Below are 14880 nucleotides of genomic sequence, written 5' to 3'. Positions count from 1 at the left end.
CCAATCGTCCCTGTCTCTCGCCCTAACGCGCTCGCCCAGCATGCAGTCCTCGCGCTCGGCACTTCAAACCCTTCACACACTGTCACGGGCGCTCCCAGTAGTGCCCCGATCGACACTGTCTTCGCAGCGCCGACATGCTTCGTTCTCACTCTCGTCGATCCGGGACATGTTCCCACGGCGCAAAAAGGAACAGGATGCTGCCACGAACGAATCAGGATCGAATGCGAGTGCGGACTCTGCAGTCAACACAGTGCAGGAACAACCGAAAGGTTTGTTCGATCAAGTTGTCGAACAGGAACAGGTCGCTCTCGCTCGAGAGTCGCAACCGCACTTCAAGACCAAGCAACCCACCTTTGTACGTTCTGAAGTCTCCTGGCGATCAAAAACATGCTGCGGGAGAAAGGCTCGAGAATCTAACTTTGGTGTTGATCGCCGTCCCATTGTCACCAGCACAAATCGTCTACGGCCAACTTCAAGACTTCGAAGCGCAAATTGAACGACCTGGCTCGACTAGTCGCAGGTCGAACCGCCGATGAGGCGCTCTTGCAACTTCAAGTTCGTCGTTTTCTTCATATCTCGTCGTGAAATCGGGAGGTCTTTTACTGATGTTGTTCCCCCTTTATCAGGCTACTCAAAAGAAACAAGCTCCTCGATTACTCTCGATGATTGCGCTCGCTCGAGACCACGCGATCGCGAAAGGACTCAAACGCGAAAAACTCGTGATCGGTACGAATACTTTCCTTGATACGTACCCCCATCGGTACCAGTTCAAGAGAATGAAAGACAGGACACTGATTTTTACATGCTTTCCGGACTCGTAGCTCAATCGTGGGTTACGCAGGGACCTTCGATCGCGAGGATAGACATCAAAGGTCGAGGTCGACACGGAATCAAGCACCACCCGTCTTCGAAACTGCACGTCTTGTTGGCTGAAGGCGAAACAAAGGAACAGTTGCGACGACAGAGGAAACAGGACCAGTGGAGGCAGAGTCTGAGAGGGTTGACTCAAGGGACCGAGTTTGGAAACAGCAAACCTTTGATCAATGCCGGAGTCGGACAATGGAAGTGGTAGCTTTAGCGCACATCTGGAGATCCCGAACGCGATGCCTAATCAAAAGCACTCTCTCGTCTCTCTTTCCTCCACGATGAGCAGCAATCGTTCCGGTAGATTACACCATGATAGCGCGAGCAGTGAGAAGAACGAAGAAACAAAGAAATCGTTGAGGGATAAAGTGTCGTGATCACAAATGTGAGGTTTCCAGTCATACAACGGTGCACCTTGAAAGATGTGCAGATCATCCCTCTAGTTCTGTTGAGAGACGGGTTTTCGTTAGTTTTTCGTTGCTGTGCCGTCTTCATACGGGAATTTTGGGCAAAGGTTTTACCTGGAACAACCAGAAGATGCTGTACACGGTCGATCCTACGAACCTGAACGCTGCAAGTCCAGCAACCGAGTACAGGAGGAACGCCATGTACACGTTCGTGCGAGTCGTCGTAAGCGTGTCTCCGGCCGAAGTCGACAAGATTGCCGCGACCAAAGCTCCGTTCGTCAGCGTCCACGCGAGCACAACCTTTTCCGAAAAGAAAAGAGAAATGAAAGCTCCGTCAGACGGATCGAATGAAAGGAGAGAGAGAGGAAGAGCGCAAGATGGAACTCACGTTGGTTCGAATCGCTCGGTAACTGTCCGTCATGCGAGTCTCGTCGTCGATCACCTTCACTTCCTTCGCAGCTTTCTGACTCAAGACGTGCAACGCGTCATCGTATGCCGAGTTGATATCGGTTTCGTGACTCGGGACGGCCACTTCGACCTTGCCTCCTTGCGAAGCGGGAGCGGCACCGAGATCGTTCGATACTTTCTCTTCAGGTCGATTACCCCAAGTCACCTAAACGGAGCCCGATCGATCCGACGGTGCAACGGGAAAAAGGTGGTCAGCTTTTGGCATGCTGCGAACTGGATGAGAGCAGTCAAAGAACCGGATGGATGACAGTCTTACATCTTGGACGTTGCAGAACGAGTAGACGTTGATGACATTGATCCACGAGGGCGCGAGGAGCAAGTATTGCAAGAAGCTCGTAAACATGTGTGCAGGCTTTTGGCGTACAAAACCAAAACGGAAATCAGTCCCGTCATTCTCTCTCGAGGAGAAAGCACCCGGGACTCACGTCAAAGAAGATGAGACTCGCAAAGAAGTACAACCCATAGGTTGAAACCATCGATATGATGATATTTCTATCGCAGACCATGTCCCAAGCGCGCACAAAGGGATCGTGTCAGCCTACGTCCTTGGTCCAGAAAGGATTGCAAGAGGCTCCACCTGAATGTAGCGTTGCCAAACACGGCACCGACCGAGAATTTGCCTCCATCCGCTTCGATCGCGTCTTTCGCATTCTCGACTCCGTAGTACGTGATGACTCCCGCAGCAATCTGATAGTGTGACACATTCGATCAGTACAGCCATTGTTGCTCGATATGGACGTCCCAAAAGAGAATGAAAACAACGCACGAGCATGTAGACGGTCATGATAGCGTATAGCGACATGATCAGGATGTACATTCCTCTCGAACCTTGAGGTCGATTTCCGAGCGCAAGCAAGAAACAACAGACTGTTTCATCGAATGAGGTGCAATAGAACCCAGGAATTGACCGTCAGTCATGAATCGCTAATTTTACCTGGGAGAAAGACCAAAACCCCCTCACCGAGAGCACCGAGGTAGACGTATTCGAGTGTGATATTGAGGTATCGGATCCCAGTGATCTTGAACGAAGGGTCGGCGAGTGAAGAGGTGAGGATACGCTGCGAATTGCAAACACAATCAGTTTCTGGAACACCTGTTAGCAACTCGACAATTTCGGGAATATAGCTCACGAACTAAGTTTCCTCGCGCAAGATCAGATGAGGTCAGTATGGTGAGAAGAATCGGAGAGAAGAGAAGAGAGACTGACGATAATGTACCAGTTTGCTAACGCAAACCACTGTTCTCCGCGGGACAAGATCAGACAACCGCGATAATCGAGACATACACCGACCACTTTCGGAAAAAGGAAACCCTCACCGCAAACAACTGTTGGAAAGTTTGGTACAGCAACTCGACGTGCAACCACGTTTTCCTCCAAATTGTATGATCCGACCTGTATATGCAGAATTCAATGAAGCTTGGTCTGGAAAGCAGAAAACAAGGTGGCCGAGTGATAACTTACCGATAGATGTATCCGAAATGGTAACTTGCGTGCAGGCCCGCGAAGAACGATCCATTCAACCACCTACGACGCTGCGAGATCAAATCTGCAACTCCGTCCGGCACGTCCTGTTGGATCCAAGCAAGTTGCATAAATCATTCCTCGAAAGAGTTACGAGGGCACGCGTTTATCGATCACAAGAGAGAGAAAGCAAGGACTTACGGTGACGGCATAAGCGGATCTCTGGTAGTGCAACAGCCATGCCGAGCCTCGTTTCGCAACCAATTCCCAGCACAAGATCCGATCTTCCTGTTGGACCGTCGAGAGCAGAACCTCTAAATATCAGTGATCCTGGAAAGACAGCCCATCTTCCAAGTTTTTCGCTACGTACCGCGAGGTACATGTTTTTCGTCCACAGATCGCTGACATCGATGGAAAGAAAGGAGCGCGATCGTCAGGTCTGACTGGTACGGGCGGAAAGAGCACACAAGACGCTTAGGATACTCACGCATCGTTCGAGTGGTGAAGCGTTTCGCCCTTGAAGTACTCTTTGAGTGGCCCTTCTCCCTTGTCATTGTTCTGCAATGCGATATATCGATCTGGGGATAGATTGAACAAGTTTCGTCAGGATACGAAAGAGCTGGTTCGGGAGAGGGGAAGTTTAGGACGAACAGGCAGAGAAGGCTCCGGGTAGAACCGTGATGTATCCAAAGATCGACTCGAGAGGCTTATCGAGAATGTCTGCGTCGAGCAAATCGATTCGGTGACATCAGTTCGATCGGTCAAGTATGTTTCCTAAGAGAAATGGCCGCACTTGAAATCTTGTACTCGAAATTCTGAGCGGCAACGAGCGGATTGAGCCTGAGAGGACACAGAGATAACAAGCAGATTCAGTGACTATTGCGGCTATTGCTCAATAATTTAGGCCAACAAACTTACAAGTTGCGGAAGTATTTCCCTTTGAGCGCAACAATTTCACCACACGCTCCGCCGACGTTCGAGTTGAGCTGATCATGTCAAACAGCCAAGCATCAGGTAACGAAACAAAGGATTCCCCCGAGATTGAAAGATTTTTGGGGCAACCGTACATCGAAGGTCTTCCACAGTTTGTAGATCGAGGTTGGACCCGGTTGTGTACCAACGTCCAAGAGGACGCACACGTTCGGTTGCAAGATGGGGCCAAACGCGTTGAAGAACCATCGATGACTGTTGATCTTCTTTGCACTGTTACAACAAGAAGGGAGCTCGTCAGATTTCAGATCCTGAGGATCTCAAACTGGGGAATCGGAGGTGACTTTTTCTCCTTGAGCAAGAAACAGCTGTCGAAAGTGGGAAGGACAAAGATCAATCTCCAGATCGGCTCTCGAAATGAAAGGACTCTTTCTTACATTTGAACAGGCACGATCCCTCTCTCGGCACTCTTCATCTTGAGGTCGGGATCGATCGAGACCTGAGTCGTGTACTCGTACAAATGGCCTGTGACGGGTTTGCCCGCAACGACGTTCTTGGCGACTCCGTCTTGGTACACTCCCATCGCCGCGAGGACTGACAAGGTGCGAGAGTTGATCTTGGCACGCCCATCCGAAACGATACAAACGACCACTGCAAAAGGACGTTTGGGTCAGATCGACGCTCTTCCTTCCCATCCAGAGGCGTATGTGAAGACAAGAATGACTCGCCCTTCTTCCACCCATCCGCTCCCCAGGTCTTTGAGCGATTGCGTTCACACAGGTGCTGAATATTCTCTGCGAGCATTACCAAGATAAAACTCAGCAGGGATGTCGTCGTTCGAATCGACTTCTTTGAAAGCTCACTCATGACTCCGTGCATCGTTCGACAGAACAAAACTTCGTCTTCCTGTACATCCACAAAGAGACCAACGCAGGAAAAAAAGTCAGAGGTCGGAACAGGACGAGCTAGAAAGCTTCGGGAGGGGAAAGGACTTGCGTTGTACATGGTCAAAACGATAAAGAGCTCGGTTCGTCTCGGTGTTTCGTAGAGGATCTGCCTCAGCGAGTACCTCTCGTTGAGAAACTCGTCCGGCTGTGATCGAAAGAAATGACTCAGTGCTACACTCGGAGGTCAGATCAAGGGGACCTGGAAGATGGCTCACGTCACAGGTGACTGCCGTGTAGCGCATGTGAGTGAACTCGCGATCGTCTTTCCTCGGAACGCGTTCCAACAGTTTCGGCGGAACCTGACAATCGAGGACCAGATTGCCGTTGTACAGTTGCACTCGCTTGACCGTCTTGTATCGACGAGGTTGTCGTTTCGGGATGCTGCCGTACTGCACCGGGATCGGTTGATCGTCTGGGTAGTACCCGGGCTGATGACCTGTGCCCATGAGCGTCGGGTCGAACCCTCCCGGAAGTCCCAACGAAGCGTCGGCTTGACCCGGTGCGGGTCCGGTCGTGGTGGTCGACCATCGGTTGTGGGGAGCACCGTGCAAGAGTGGAGCCGAATCGGGTTCGTCATCGGTCGGGTCGTGGTGTCCTCCGATCGACGAGTGGGGTGCGAGGTGCTGGTGCGACGCGAATGGATCGTTCGGGTGGGGATGCGGGTACGAGCTCGAGGAATCGAACGAATGTAGGTGAGGAGCGTTCGCGTAGTGCGAGTCGCCCAAATCTTGTTGCGAGTGAGGATCGGGGACAGGTTGTGCCCATTGCTGTGCTCCCTGGACCGCGTACGGGTCTGGGTGAGGTGGGTACGCTGCAGCGGGAGCCGGGCTACTGAAAGGGTCGTGCGGGTGTGCGCCAGTGTGGTCGCGGTACTGATGTGGGTCGCTGTAGCCTGCAGTACCCGGTGCTCGCCCGTCGTGGTCGACGATTGCGCTCTGGCCATCGTAAGGGTCGTAAGGCGGTTGGTGCGGGTGTTGATCGTAACTCGGCGCAGCGTATTGCGGTTGCGATGGATCCGGGTACACCGGATACGGAGGATCGTAGCCTGACATGTCGAGTCAATCACAGTCAGAAGTCTAGTCGAAGCGATCGAAGCGAAGCGGGAAGGAAAATGGGAGATCCGTTGGCTTGCGCGCGCCGCGTGAAATTCGCGAGGGCGGTGCTCGTTTCGGAGATCGCGATCTCTTGCGCAGTTAACGACCTGTCCTGTGGTAGACCAAAATCTAGCGACCTTGATCTTCTGTCGTACTGACTGGACCTCGGACAGTCCCAATCTCGTGAGGGGACACGAGAAGGTTGAAAGAGTTTCCACCAACACGCGCTCTCATCTCCTAAACATCGCGTTCTCAATCTGTCAGGTCGTGGAGCCGACGGACCCATGTCACAATCACGACCTTCGACACGACCAACAACTCCGTTGCGGCGAATCAGTGCACATTCGTTGCGGTCTCTGTCACTGTCGCATTCGCAAACTCAACACCTCGCCGGCGGGAATGGATCCGATCGATTAACCACCTCGTCTACGACGACTACTTCGACGACCTTGTCTCACCTTGGACCGCTTTTTGCCGAACTGTCCGATGCCGTGTCGGACTTGTGCGCGAACCTGGACGCGACCGCGAATCTCGCCAAGAACCTCGATCAGTTCAACGAAGGGTTTGCGAGTTACCTCTACGGGTTGAGGATCAACAGTTACACGTTTGATTTCAAACATGTGAGAGCGAGAGGATCTCTACCCCATCTTCCGCTTCGAGTCGGATGCTGACTCGCCTCTTTTGATTTCAGCCTCCCAACAAGATCAATTTCGAGCTCGCACATGAACGACGTCAACTCGAACACGAATTGCAACTCGAACATTTGCGTCAAGAAGCTCAAGACGATTCGGATGAAACGTTTGGAGCACCGACCACGAATCGAAGACCTTCAACTCCTGGAGATGAATTTGATGGAGATCGTACTGCGACGGTCGGAGATTCGACGTTTGTCACGAACGACGAGAACAGTTTCACGCACGAACCCATCTCGAGGACGACGACGACTACGCGTGGAGGAGCAAGAGGAGGAGCAGCAAGTGGGATCGCTCGTGGTCGAGGGAGAGGGAGAGGAGGGATCGCAGCTGCAGGCGCCATGACTCGTCGCAAGAAGGAAGAAATCGCGGTACGAGCCAATCACTTCTTTCTCGTTTTTCTCAACAGGCACGAGAGCGGTTGAGCTGAACACAGTCTGACTTGATGTTTTCGGTTTTCTTGCAAACCAGGCGTTCGCTGATCCAGTGTTCCCGTTACTTCCGATCAACTTGCGCGAGAACCGAAGGAACGAATGTGAGAAAGTCTTGTGGGCGCTCAAGGAACACCCGACCGGACTAGGCCGTGCGTTTTCTTCTTTATTGGTTTTCACATCTCATCTCATGTGGATGCCAAAGAAAGCAACAACGAGGACTGACTCCCTCCCTACGATCAGTTGGAGATCTCACAAAACAGTTTGCAACGTTGACCCCGGCGATCCCTCAAGTCAGGATCAACGAAGTCTTGTTGGCACTCGTACGAGCCAAAGTCGCTACGAAAGGACTCGTCAAAGTGAGCCCACCTCATTCTTGGCTCTCCTGTTCGAACCGTCAGAAACTTATTCTGGATCCACAAAACAGGGAGTCAACGTCTACAAGTTGGACCGGAGTAGGATCGGATGAAACCGACGACGACGTTGACCTATTTGGCTCCGGTAGGGCGGGGCCATTGCATGTATATTTATTAGTTTATTCAGGGCTATTTTGGAAAGAAACTGTTGTCAATTTGCTATGATCCCGTACTTGAAGTTTTTTTTTGCAACTACAGTATGCTCTCTTTTTTCTCTGTGCACTCTCTCGTTTCTCCTTGAATCGGCATTACCTTACTTTTAGTCAAACCCTGTCAACTCAGTTCATTTGGGTTGAGTCAAGTGATGTAGTTGCCGCGTGAACAAAGTTACCAGTTGGAACCATGATTACCGTTTCGATCCAAGACGCATCGAATACGATATCGCGGAACTACATACCTCCGTCGCTCGTCTGTCTCTCTCATCTCTCGGAGAAGCCAAGAACGACTTTGGTTCAAGAAAAATCACATAGTTTTTCGGATAAGGGGAAGGGGTTTTTGGGGTAGGGGGAAAAACCCGGTTCATTCCTCTGTCCTCACAAGATACCGCACCGACTCGTTTACTACAATTTGATGGAAAAAGAAGAAGAAACGTAGGAAGAGAAAAGAGCATCGAGAGAAAGAGATAGAAGGACCGAGTCAGTCATTTCTTCGAGCAGGATAATTTCTAATCGAAACTCACGAATTTCAAGAGGTGGGGGTATTGTCCCTTGGTGAGACCGAAAGTGGCAGCAAGGTACTTGGAGAGGTTGGGGACTCCGGCAACGGCGGCAATGACGGCCTTGTCGACCGACTTTTGGTCAGCCGCCTTGTCGGCAGGGAACGCCTTCTTCTCCTTCTCTCCGTCCTTGAAGAACTCTCCCTCGGTTCCAGATCGCTTGGCGGTCTTCTCCTTCGAGAAGTACGCGTCGTTGAACTTGGCGTCGAGCTGGTTAGATGAGCGTAGAGCATCTCGCGTCAGTCTTTTGCTGTATCGTTTGCCCGCTAGCTTCCACACTCGAAACTCACTTGGAACGAAGCGAGGTCAACCTTGGTCGAGGTGGCGATCACGTAGGCCTGGTTGACACGGCGGAGGGGGACACCGTTGATCTTGAAGGGACCAGTGACGAGGAGGAGACCCGAAGGGAGCTGTCCGAGGACGACGACACGCTTGCCGCGGAATCGACCGGCGAGGAGGATCACGACGGTACCCGGGGTGATGGTCGAGCGGAGCGAGGCAGTCTTGGTCGACTTGCGCGAAACCTTGGGTTGACGGACGTCGTCTCCAGGGTAGTACGCGGGCTCCTCAGCCTTGGCAGCAGCTCCCTCGGCGGGCGCGGCCGACTTGGGCTGACGCTTGTACAAGCCCTTCTTGGCGTAGACCTTGCTGCGCGAGAGCTTGCCGATGAAAGGCGAGACGTCGGAGTTGCGGGCCATCTGATATTCACAGTCGACAGATCGCAAGTTGAAGCAGCGGGAGGGCGAGTGCAGGTGCAGGCGGGGCGAAAGAGCGTAGTCGGATCGGGAAAAAGAGAGTAGAGTAAAAGCGGTCAACAGTCAAAGGTGCGCGCGCGAGATTCGACGTCGGCGTGTGCGGTCGTTCGGGCGAGCGGTGGGTGCGGCAGGAGAACAAGGAGAGAGCCTGAGGTCAGCGCGAGTGTCCTGAACAGCGAGACCAACTTGCACCTGCAGCCGCATCTCTCGTCTCGTCTCGTCTCGCCGACCGTTCCTGCATGGTCTCGTTCCATTCCTGTCTTTCTCTCTGACCATTTCCAACCCTGCGCGAGGCGTTCGAGTGCGATTGGCAGGCGAGCGAACTGCGTGCGAGGCGAGCGATCGACGTTGCGACTGGGCGGCGGTGGCCGGTCTGCGCGCGGAGGCGGCGAGGCGGTCTGTCGAGGAGGCTCTGACGGGGCAGCTTACGAGGACGGATGGGCGGTGCTCAGACGAAGAGGACAGAGGAGAGGCGACAAGGCGCTGGCGGATTCGGGGGCCGAATTTTTTGCCAACGAAGCTTTTTCGCGCGCGGGACGGGCACCCTCGCCTGGCCTCTCTTTCCGCTTCTTCGTCGTCTAGCTCCACTTCAAGATGTCCACTGTCGCTAGGTCCAGTACGTCTGCCGTCGCCCTGCCCCGTCGAGCCGCCGCAGCCCCGCCCGCGCGCCGCAGTCCGCCCTCGAAAGCGAGGCCTGCGCCTGTCGCTCGCATCCCTCCTGCGAGCCTGCCTGCCTCTCGCGCGCGCCTGCTGACCCTCCGTTGACCCGCGCGACAGACCTCCCCTGGGGACTCAACAAGGGTCACCCGACCACTGCCATCCCCAAGGCTGTCAAGCCCTCGAACCGCAAGGGCAAGCAATCCGCTCGCTCTGCGTTCGTCAAGAGCATCGTCCGGGAGGTTGCTGGATTCGCCCCCTACGAGAGGCGTGTCATGGAGTTGATCCGCAACTCCAAGGTGCGTTTGAACTTCGCCCGCTCCGTCTCTCGCGTATCCATGATTTCGACCGCTGACTTGCCCTCTCGCGTATGCGCGCATTGCGGAAAAACAGGACAAGAAGGCCCGCAAGCTGACCAAGAAGCGTGTACGTTGAGTACTCGAGTATCACAGAGCATACATCGCACAAGAGACATCCCACGGGAAGGACAGACAAGTACAACACGCTCGAGACCCAAGTGGGGAGCAGAGGGAGTCAGCAGGATGGAGAGCGCGCGATGGAGCAACTCCGGTCTCGAGACCTGTGCAGGTGTTGACTATGTGTTTTTCCAACCGTAACAGCTCGGTACCCTTCGCCGCGCCAAGCGCAAGGTCGACGAGCTCACCGGTGTCATTGGTGCGTTCTGCTTCCAATTCGTCTCTCTTTTGCTCTGATCCGCTCATGCCTGTCTTGTGGCTGTCCCACAGCCGAGCAGCGCCGTCACACCGCCTAAACGGGTCGATTTCCCTTCCGTACACCGCTCCTCGCGGAGGTACCCGCCCTCGTTCCTCCGTCCCTATCTCTTGTATTCCCCCTTCCTTTCCGTCCGGCTCCACTTTGGGTCTCGCGTCGAGTAATGGAATTCTACCCACACCCTCAAGCAGTAGGAACATTGAGAAAGGACCAAGGTTCCTTTGCTGTCGGGGTTGTGTTTGGTTGCGACCCAGAAAAAAACATCCAAAAATCGAGTTGCAGTACCGGTAGAGAGATGGTTGAAAGAACAAGAGAGATTTGGACAGACCTAGACGATTGATGTGAACACCCGTCTTTTCGTCTCACGCAAATTCAAACTTGCTACATACTATTGGTGCTTTGCGTATCGCTTACGCGTACAATGAAAGCTCATCTGTCCGTTGGTCCAGATGTGAAGAAGTGGTTATGCGCTGTCGCAGGTTATAGAATCGCCTCAGCGAGTTCCGCGCGAGCGCAATGCGAGAGCGTTTTCTTTGGTCAGGCCTCTACTGGACCCTTGTGGCTGACTTGAGCAGGCGGGCAGCCAACTGAGCCGCTCACCAGCAAGTGAGACAGAGCTTGGACTCAATTAGAACAGCGCAAATGTATGCCGATTACAATTGCGGAGAGCTCTTCCGTTTTTTTTTTCGAGCAAGTGAAAAAACCTCTGCGCGCCGGCACAAGTTCCTGTCTTCTTCTTCGTGCAGCTCCGACTTTACGAACTACCACCACTTGATCTAAAAGTACCTCACACTCCTCGCACATGATCCTGCCCGCTTGTCCTCCGCATGCTGACCGTGTCCCCCTTTGATCGTTGCAGTGGTTAGTTTCGACTCTTCGCCTCTTGGCTGATCGAGTACAGTGGCAACACTGTACTTGACAGCTCTCTCATGGGCATCTCAGAACGTCTCTGTGTACATCACGAGCGTCGAGCTCTGCTTGGTGTCCGCCCCTGTGGCTGGAGTTTGGAGTGCCGCCGGTTTTGGCAGGAGGTCGTCCTCTCTGCGAGGGGGAGACGACCTCGATAGAGCTCTTCGTTTCCTCTGAGAACGAATCTTAATGACCTGCCCTTCCCCTCCATCCCCCGTCCGTGATTCCACGGTAAACAGGTAAGCCTCTCTTGCCCCTTGTTCCGTGTTGGCGTGGTCGATCCTGACTCGACCTTCCATTCGTGATCAGGCCCCTACCAAGAAAGTCGCTAAGGCCCCCGGCCAGACCAAGTCCTCGAAGAAGACCACCAACCCTCTCTTCGAGTCCCGCCCCAAGTCGTTCGGCATCGGTTTGTCTCTCACCTTTGCCGACCCTCCCCCTTCCCTTGCACGCTGACCTGACTCTCGCATTCAGGTCAATCGATCCGCCCCACGACTGACCTCACCCGCTTCGTCAAGTGGCCCGAGTACGTCCGTCTTCAGCGCCAAAAGGTTATCCTCAACCAGCGCCTCAAGACCCCTCCCGCGATCGCCCAATTCGCCAACGTTCTCGACAAGAACACTGCCACTCAGCTCTTCCGCCTCTTGAACAAGTACAAGGGCGAGTCGAAGCAGGAGAAGAAGGTCCGCCTCGAGCAAAAGGCGGCTGACCTCGCCGACGGCAAGAAGTCGGACGAGACCAAGAAGCCCTTCTTCATCAAGTCTGGACTCAACCACGTCGTCTCGCTCGTCGAGGCCAAGAAGGCTTCGCTCGTCGTCATTGCCGACGATGTTGACCCTATCGAGCTCGTCGTCTTCCTCCCGGCCCTCTGCCGCAAGATGGGTATCCCTTACACCATTGTCAAGGGCAAGGCCCGTCTCGGTGCTGTTGTCGGCCGCAAGACCGCCTCCGTTCTCGCGTTCGGAGAGGTCAAGCCCGAGGACAAGGCTGAGCTCGCCAAGCTCGTCTCGGCTATCAAGGTCAACTACACTGAGAAGTACGAATCTACCCGCCAACATTGGGGAGGAGGGCTACGTAAGCGTCATCACTGGGGAGGTAGTCGTAAAATCGCGCAACGTTCGCTGACTTGTGTTCTTTTCACTTTTTTTTTCAGGCGGAAAGAAGTCGATTGCCAAGCTCGAGGCTCGTGCCAAGGCTCTCGGCCAGAACCCCGCCAACGTCTCGCACCACGTCTAAGCGACTTTCAGCGACCTCTTGGTAGCATCGGCGCGCCCATTTTCGCGATCATTGAAACGTGGAATGTTCCGTCGTTGGTCGATCGTGTCGTCTCGTCTCGTGTGCTGCTGCTGTCATGCGTTGTACCGGTGTTGGGCTGGCGTCCCTCTCTTCCTGTATCCCCCGTCTCGTGTCCGTTTTCGAGAATCGTACCCTGTTGTGTTTTGCCTCCCACCATGCTCAGGTCTGCGGCTATTTGAGAGATCGGCCTCGGCTTCGCTCCCAGTGTTTGGGTACTGCCAGCCGCGAGTCTCTGTGAGTTCCGATCGGCTTCCGCACTCGTAGCGCCACTGAGTACGACCTGCGGGTTTTGGAGATAACGAAGAATCACAAGACTCGACTAGGACGCTCGCGAGTCAGCCCAGACACCTTTCGGAGTTGGTATCACTCCTTCGACGATAGCAATGGTCAGTCCGTTGATCGCTAGGGTCTGAATTGTAGGTACAGTAGTGTGCGAGACAGGCAGATGTCGAGAAGTGACTGCGAGATGGTCTCGAGCTTAATCCGTACGTCAAGCTTTCCAATTCGTAGTTTCTCGCTGACACGAAGGCACGCTTCAGGACTACGTTCCGAATGACAAGGGGCGAGCATGATACGCCGCAAGGCCTACTTGCAACCGAGCCAGCTCAAGCACGTGCGTCCGCCAAAAACGATGCGACCGACGTCACTCACAAACACCCCTTTCGCACTGACCCCCTTCGCGAGACTCGTCCTCGGCGAATTGTTTCACATTTGGGCTCGCGCCCATGCAGGGAGCACATGGAGAGTCGACCTGGGTAGATCCCTCTTCTCTCTCTTCATCTCAAGTCAACTTTTAATCGATTGGCAGGTCTCCCGTCTGCTTCCGGCTTCGTTCGTCCCGTTCTTCAGATCTATCTCAGCATGCACAGCCCCGCTCTCTCGCGAGCTGGATCCTGTGCGTGATCGTTTGTTCCCTTGCGTTCGACCATACACCGCGCGCCCACCCGAGCTGCACTTCCCAGGTTATAAGCGATTGTAACCCTGCTGAGTAACGCTTCAAGCTCACGTTCATTCCGCACCACTCGACGCGACGGCTCGAGCACTTTCTGAATCGCTGGATCAAGACGCTCTCTCTCTCTCCCAATCGTGGACCAGGCATGTGCGACGGTCCTCCATTTTTCAAGAAAGGGAACGCTCGGCCGGATCATCGTGAGTCAAGGCGGCAAGAACAACAACGCATCTATACATGCAGAGTTCGGTAGCTCGGCCACAAGGTCCCGCTCGCACGGAAGCGCAACGAGCGTATCGTCGCGAGTATGTGAACCGTGCAGCAGTCAGCAATGGCAAGTCTTTTCGGAATTTGCACTACTGAACAGTTCGCATGCTCGCGACAATGCGCTCGTTGCCCTTCCGCGAGTGCGGGACCTTGTGGCCGACAAGCTCGGCGAACTCCGCATGCACAGACGCATTGTTGTTCTTTCCCCCGCGACTTGCATGAAAAGTAGAGGACCGTCGCGTATGCCTGGTCGACGATTGGGAGAGAGAGAGCGTCTTGCTCCAGCGATTCAGAAAGTGCTCGAGCCGTCGTGTCGAGTGCCACGAACGTCTCATCGCCTTGCAACAGCGCACCTGCATAGGCGGAAAGCGGTCAAATGCAGCGAAAAGTGGACGAGGCGGACAATCAGGCTCACTGTTGGACGAAGTGAAACGCGAGTCGGCTTGGCATGGTGGGTTCATGCCAAGGAGTACCGTTTTGAGGTGATGCTGGCGCGTTTTGCCGCCTCAATCGACAACGCAAAAGAAATCTGGGTGGAATCGCTTGTCCGGCGGTCCGCTATGACCGCTCATATCACCGGTCCGGGCGGACCCGAGGTATTAATTCCAGAGGTAATGCGGGAGGTTCGACAAGTCGTGCTTGGCTACCTCGTCAAGGTACATCGAATCCCCATCGAAAAGATCATCTATCACGATTTTCGAAGGGGCCCAGCCAACGAGCCGATGCAAAATTGACAGCCGCAATACTTGGCGATCATTCCTCCACACCAGCAGGGATCGTCTCTACGAGCCCTTTTCCCGTTCTACGACTGGCACGTCCGTATCGGACCCCTGGCAGCAGGTATCTACCTTGTCGGTCAGCCATGACCGCATAATTTCGCGAGAAGAGA

General features: G+C 54.1%; 6 protein-coding genes across 6 annotated transcripts; 4 read left to right on the top strand and 2 right to left on the bottom strand.

Moving 5' to 3' along the window:
- Window positions 1-40: 40 nt before the first annotated feature.
- MRPL22 (mitochondrial 54S ribosomal protein uL22m MRPL22) lies at window positions 41-1072 on the top strand (the record flags this gene model as incomplete). The annotated part of the gene is made up of 4 exons (XM_076678562.1): window positions 41-355; window positions 451-555; window positions 627-726; window positions 822-1072. 4 exons carry the CDS (start codon window positions 41-43, stop codon window positions 1070-1072), a joined length of 771 nt encoding a protein of 256 aa, XP_076534306.1.
- A 231-nt stretch (window positions 1073-1303) lies between these two features.
- On the bottom strand, window positions 1304-6130 carry JCM15063_004568 (uncharacterized protein; the record flags this gene model as incomplete). Its single annotated transcript, XM_076678561.1, has 24 exons — window positions 1304-1309; window positions 1386-1571; window positions 1660-1884; window positions 1996-2091; window positions 2165-2231; window positions 2317-2426; window positions 2506-2606; window positions 2701-2797; window positions 2947-2976; window positions 3057-3132; window positions 3202-3308; window positions 3403-3489; window positions 3572-3602; window positions 3689-3779; window positions 3853-3921; window positions 3995-4041; window positions 4120-4187; window positions 4269-4404; window positions 4476-4499; window positions 4569-4782; window positions 4860-4925; window positions 4995-5037; window positions 5128-5223; window positions 5294-6130. 24 exons carry the CDS (start codon window positions 6128-6130, stop codon window positions 1304-1306), a joined length of 2910 nt encoding a protein of 969 aa, XP_076534305.1.
- A 326-nt stretch (window positions 6131-6456) lies between these two features.
- JCM15063_004567 (DASH complex subunit DAM1) lies at window positions 6457-7764 on the top strand (the record flags this gene model as incomplete). The annotated part of the gene is made up of 5 exons (XM_076678560.1): window positions 6457-6792; window positions 6864-7235; window positions 7336-7447; window positions 7539-7654; window positions 7723-7764. 5 exons carry the CDS (start codon window positions 6457-6459, stop codon window positions 7762-7764), a joined length of 978 nt encoding a protein of 325 aa, XP_076534304.1.
- A 611-nt stretch (window positions 7765-8375) lies between these two features.
- JCM15063_004566 (60S ribosomal protein L6) lies at window positions 8376-9124 on the bottom strand (the record flags this gene model as incomplete). Its single annotated transcript, XM_076678559.1, has 2 exons — window positions 8376-8636; window positions 8717-9124. 2 exons carry the CDS (start codon window positions 9122-9124, stop codon window positions 8376-8378), a joined length of 669 nt encoding a protein of 222 aa, XP_076534303.1.
- Window positions 9125-9775: 651 nt separating this feature from the next.
- On the top strand, window positions 9776-10610 carry RPL36A (60S ribosomal protein eL36 RPL36A; the record flags this gene model as incomplete). The annotated part of the gene is made up of 5 exons (XM_076678558.1): window positions 9776-9797; window positions 9959-10137; window positions 10232-10264; window positions 10459-10513; window positions 10585-10610. The coding sequence occupies 5 exons, from the start codon at window positions 9776-9778 to the stop codon at window positions 10608-10610; spliced, it is 315 nt and encodes a 104-aa protein (XP_076534302.1).
- Window positions 10611-11668: 1058 nt separating this feature from the next.
- On the top strand, window positions 11669-12715 carry JCM15063_004564 (uncharacterized protein; the record flags this gene model as incomplete). Its single annotated transcript, XM_076678557.1, has 4 exons — window positions 11669-11710; window positions 11789-11888; window positions 11954-12553; window positions 12633-12715. The coding sequence occupies 4 exons, from the start codon at window positions 11669-11671 to the stop codon at window positions 12713-12715; spliced, it is 825 nt and encodes a 274-aa protein (XP_076534301.1).
- Window positions 12716-14880: the final 2165 nt, after the last annotated feature.

The sequence above is a fragment of the Sporobolomyces koalae genome, assembly GCF_050403365.1.
Source record: "Sporobolomyces koalae JCM15063 DNA, S_koalae_JCM15063T_v1_ctg15, whole genome shotgun sequence".
Lineage (NCBI taxonomy): Eukaryota > Fungi > Basidiomycota > Microbotryomycetes > Sporidiobolales > Sporidiobolaceae > Sporobolomyces > Sporobolomyces koalae.
The sequence above is the reverse complement of the archived record's forward strand: the minus strand, read 5'-3'. Positions and strand labels throughout refer to the sequence as shown.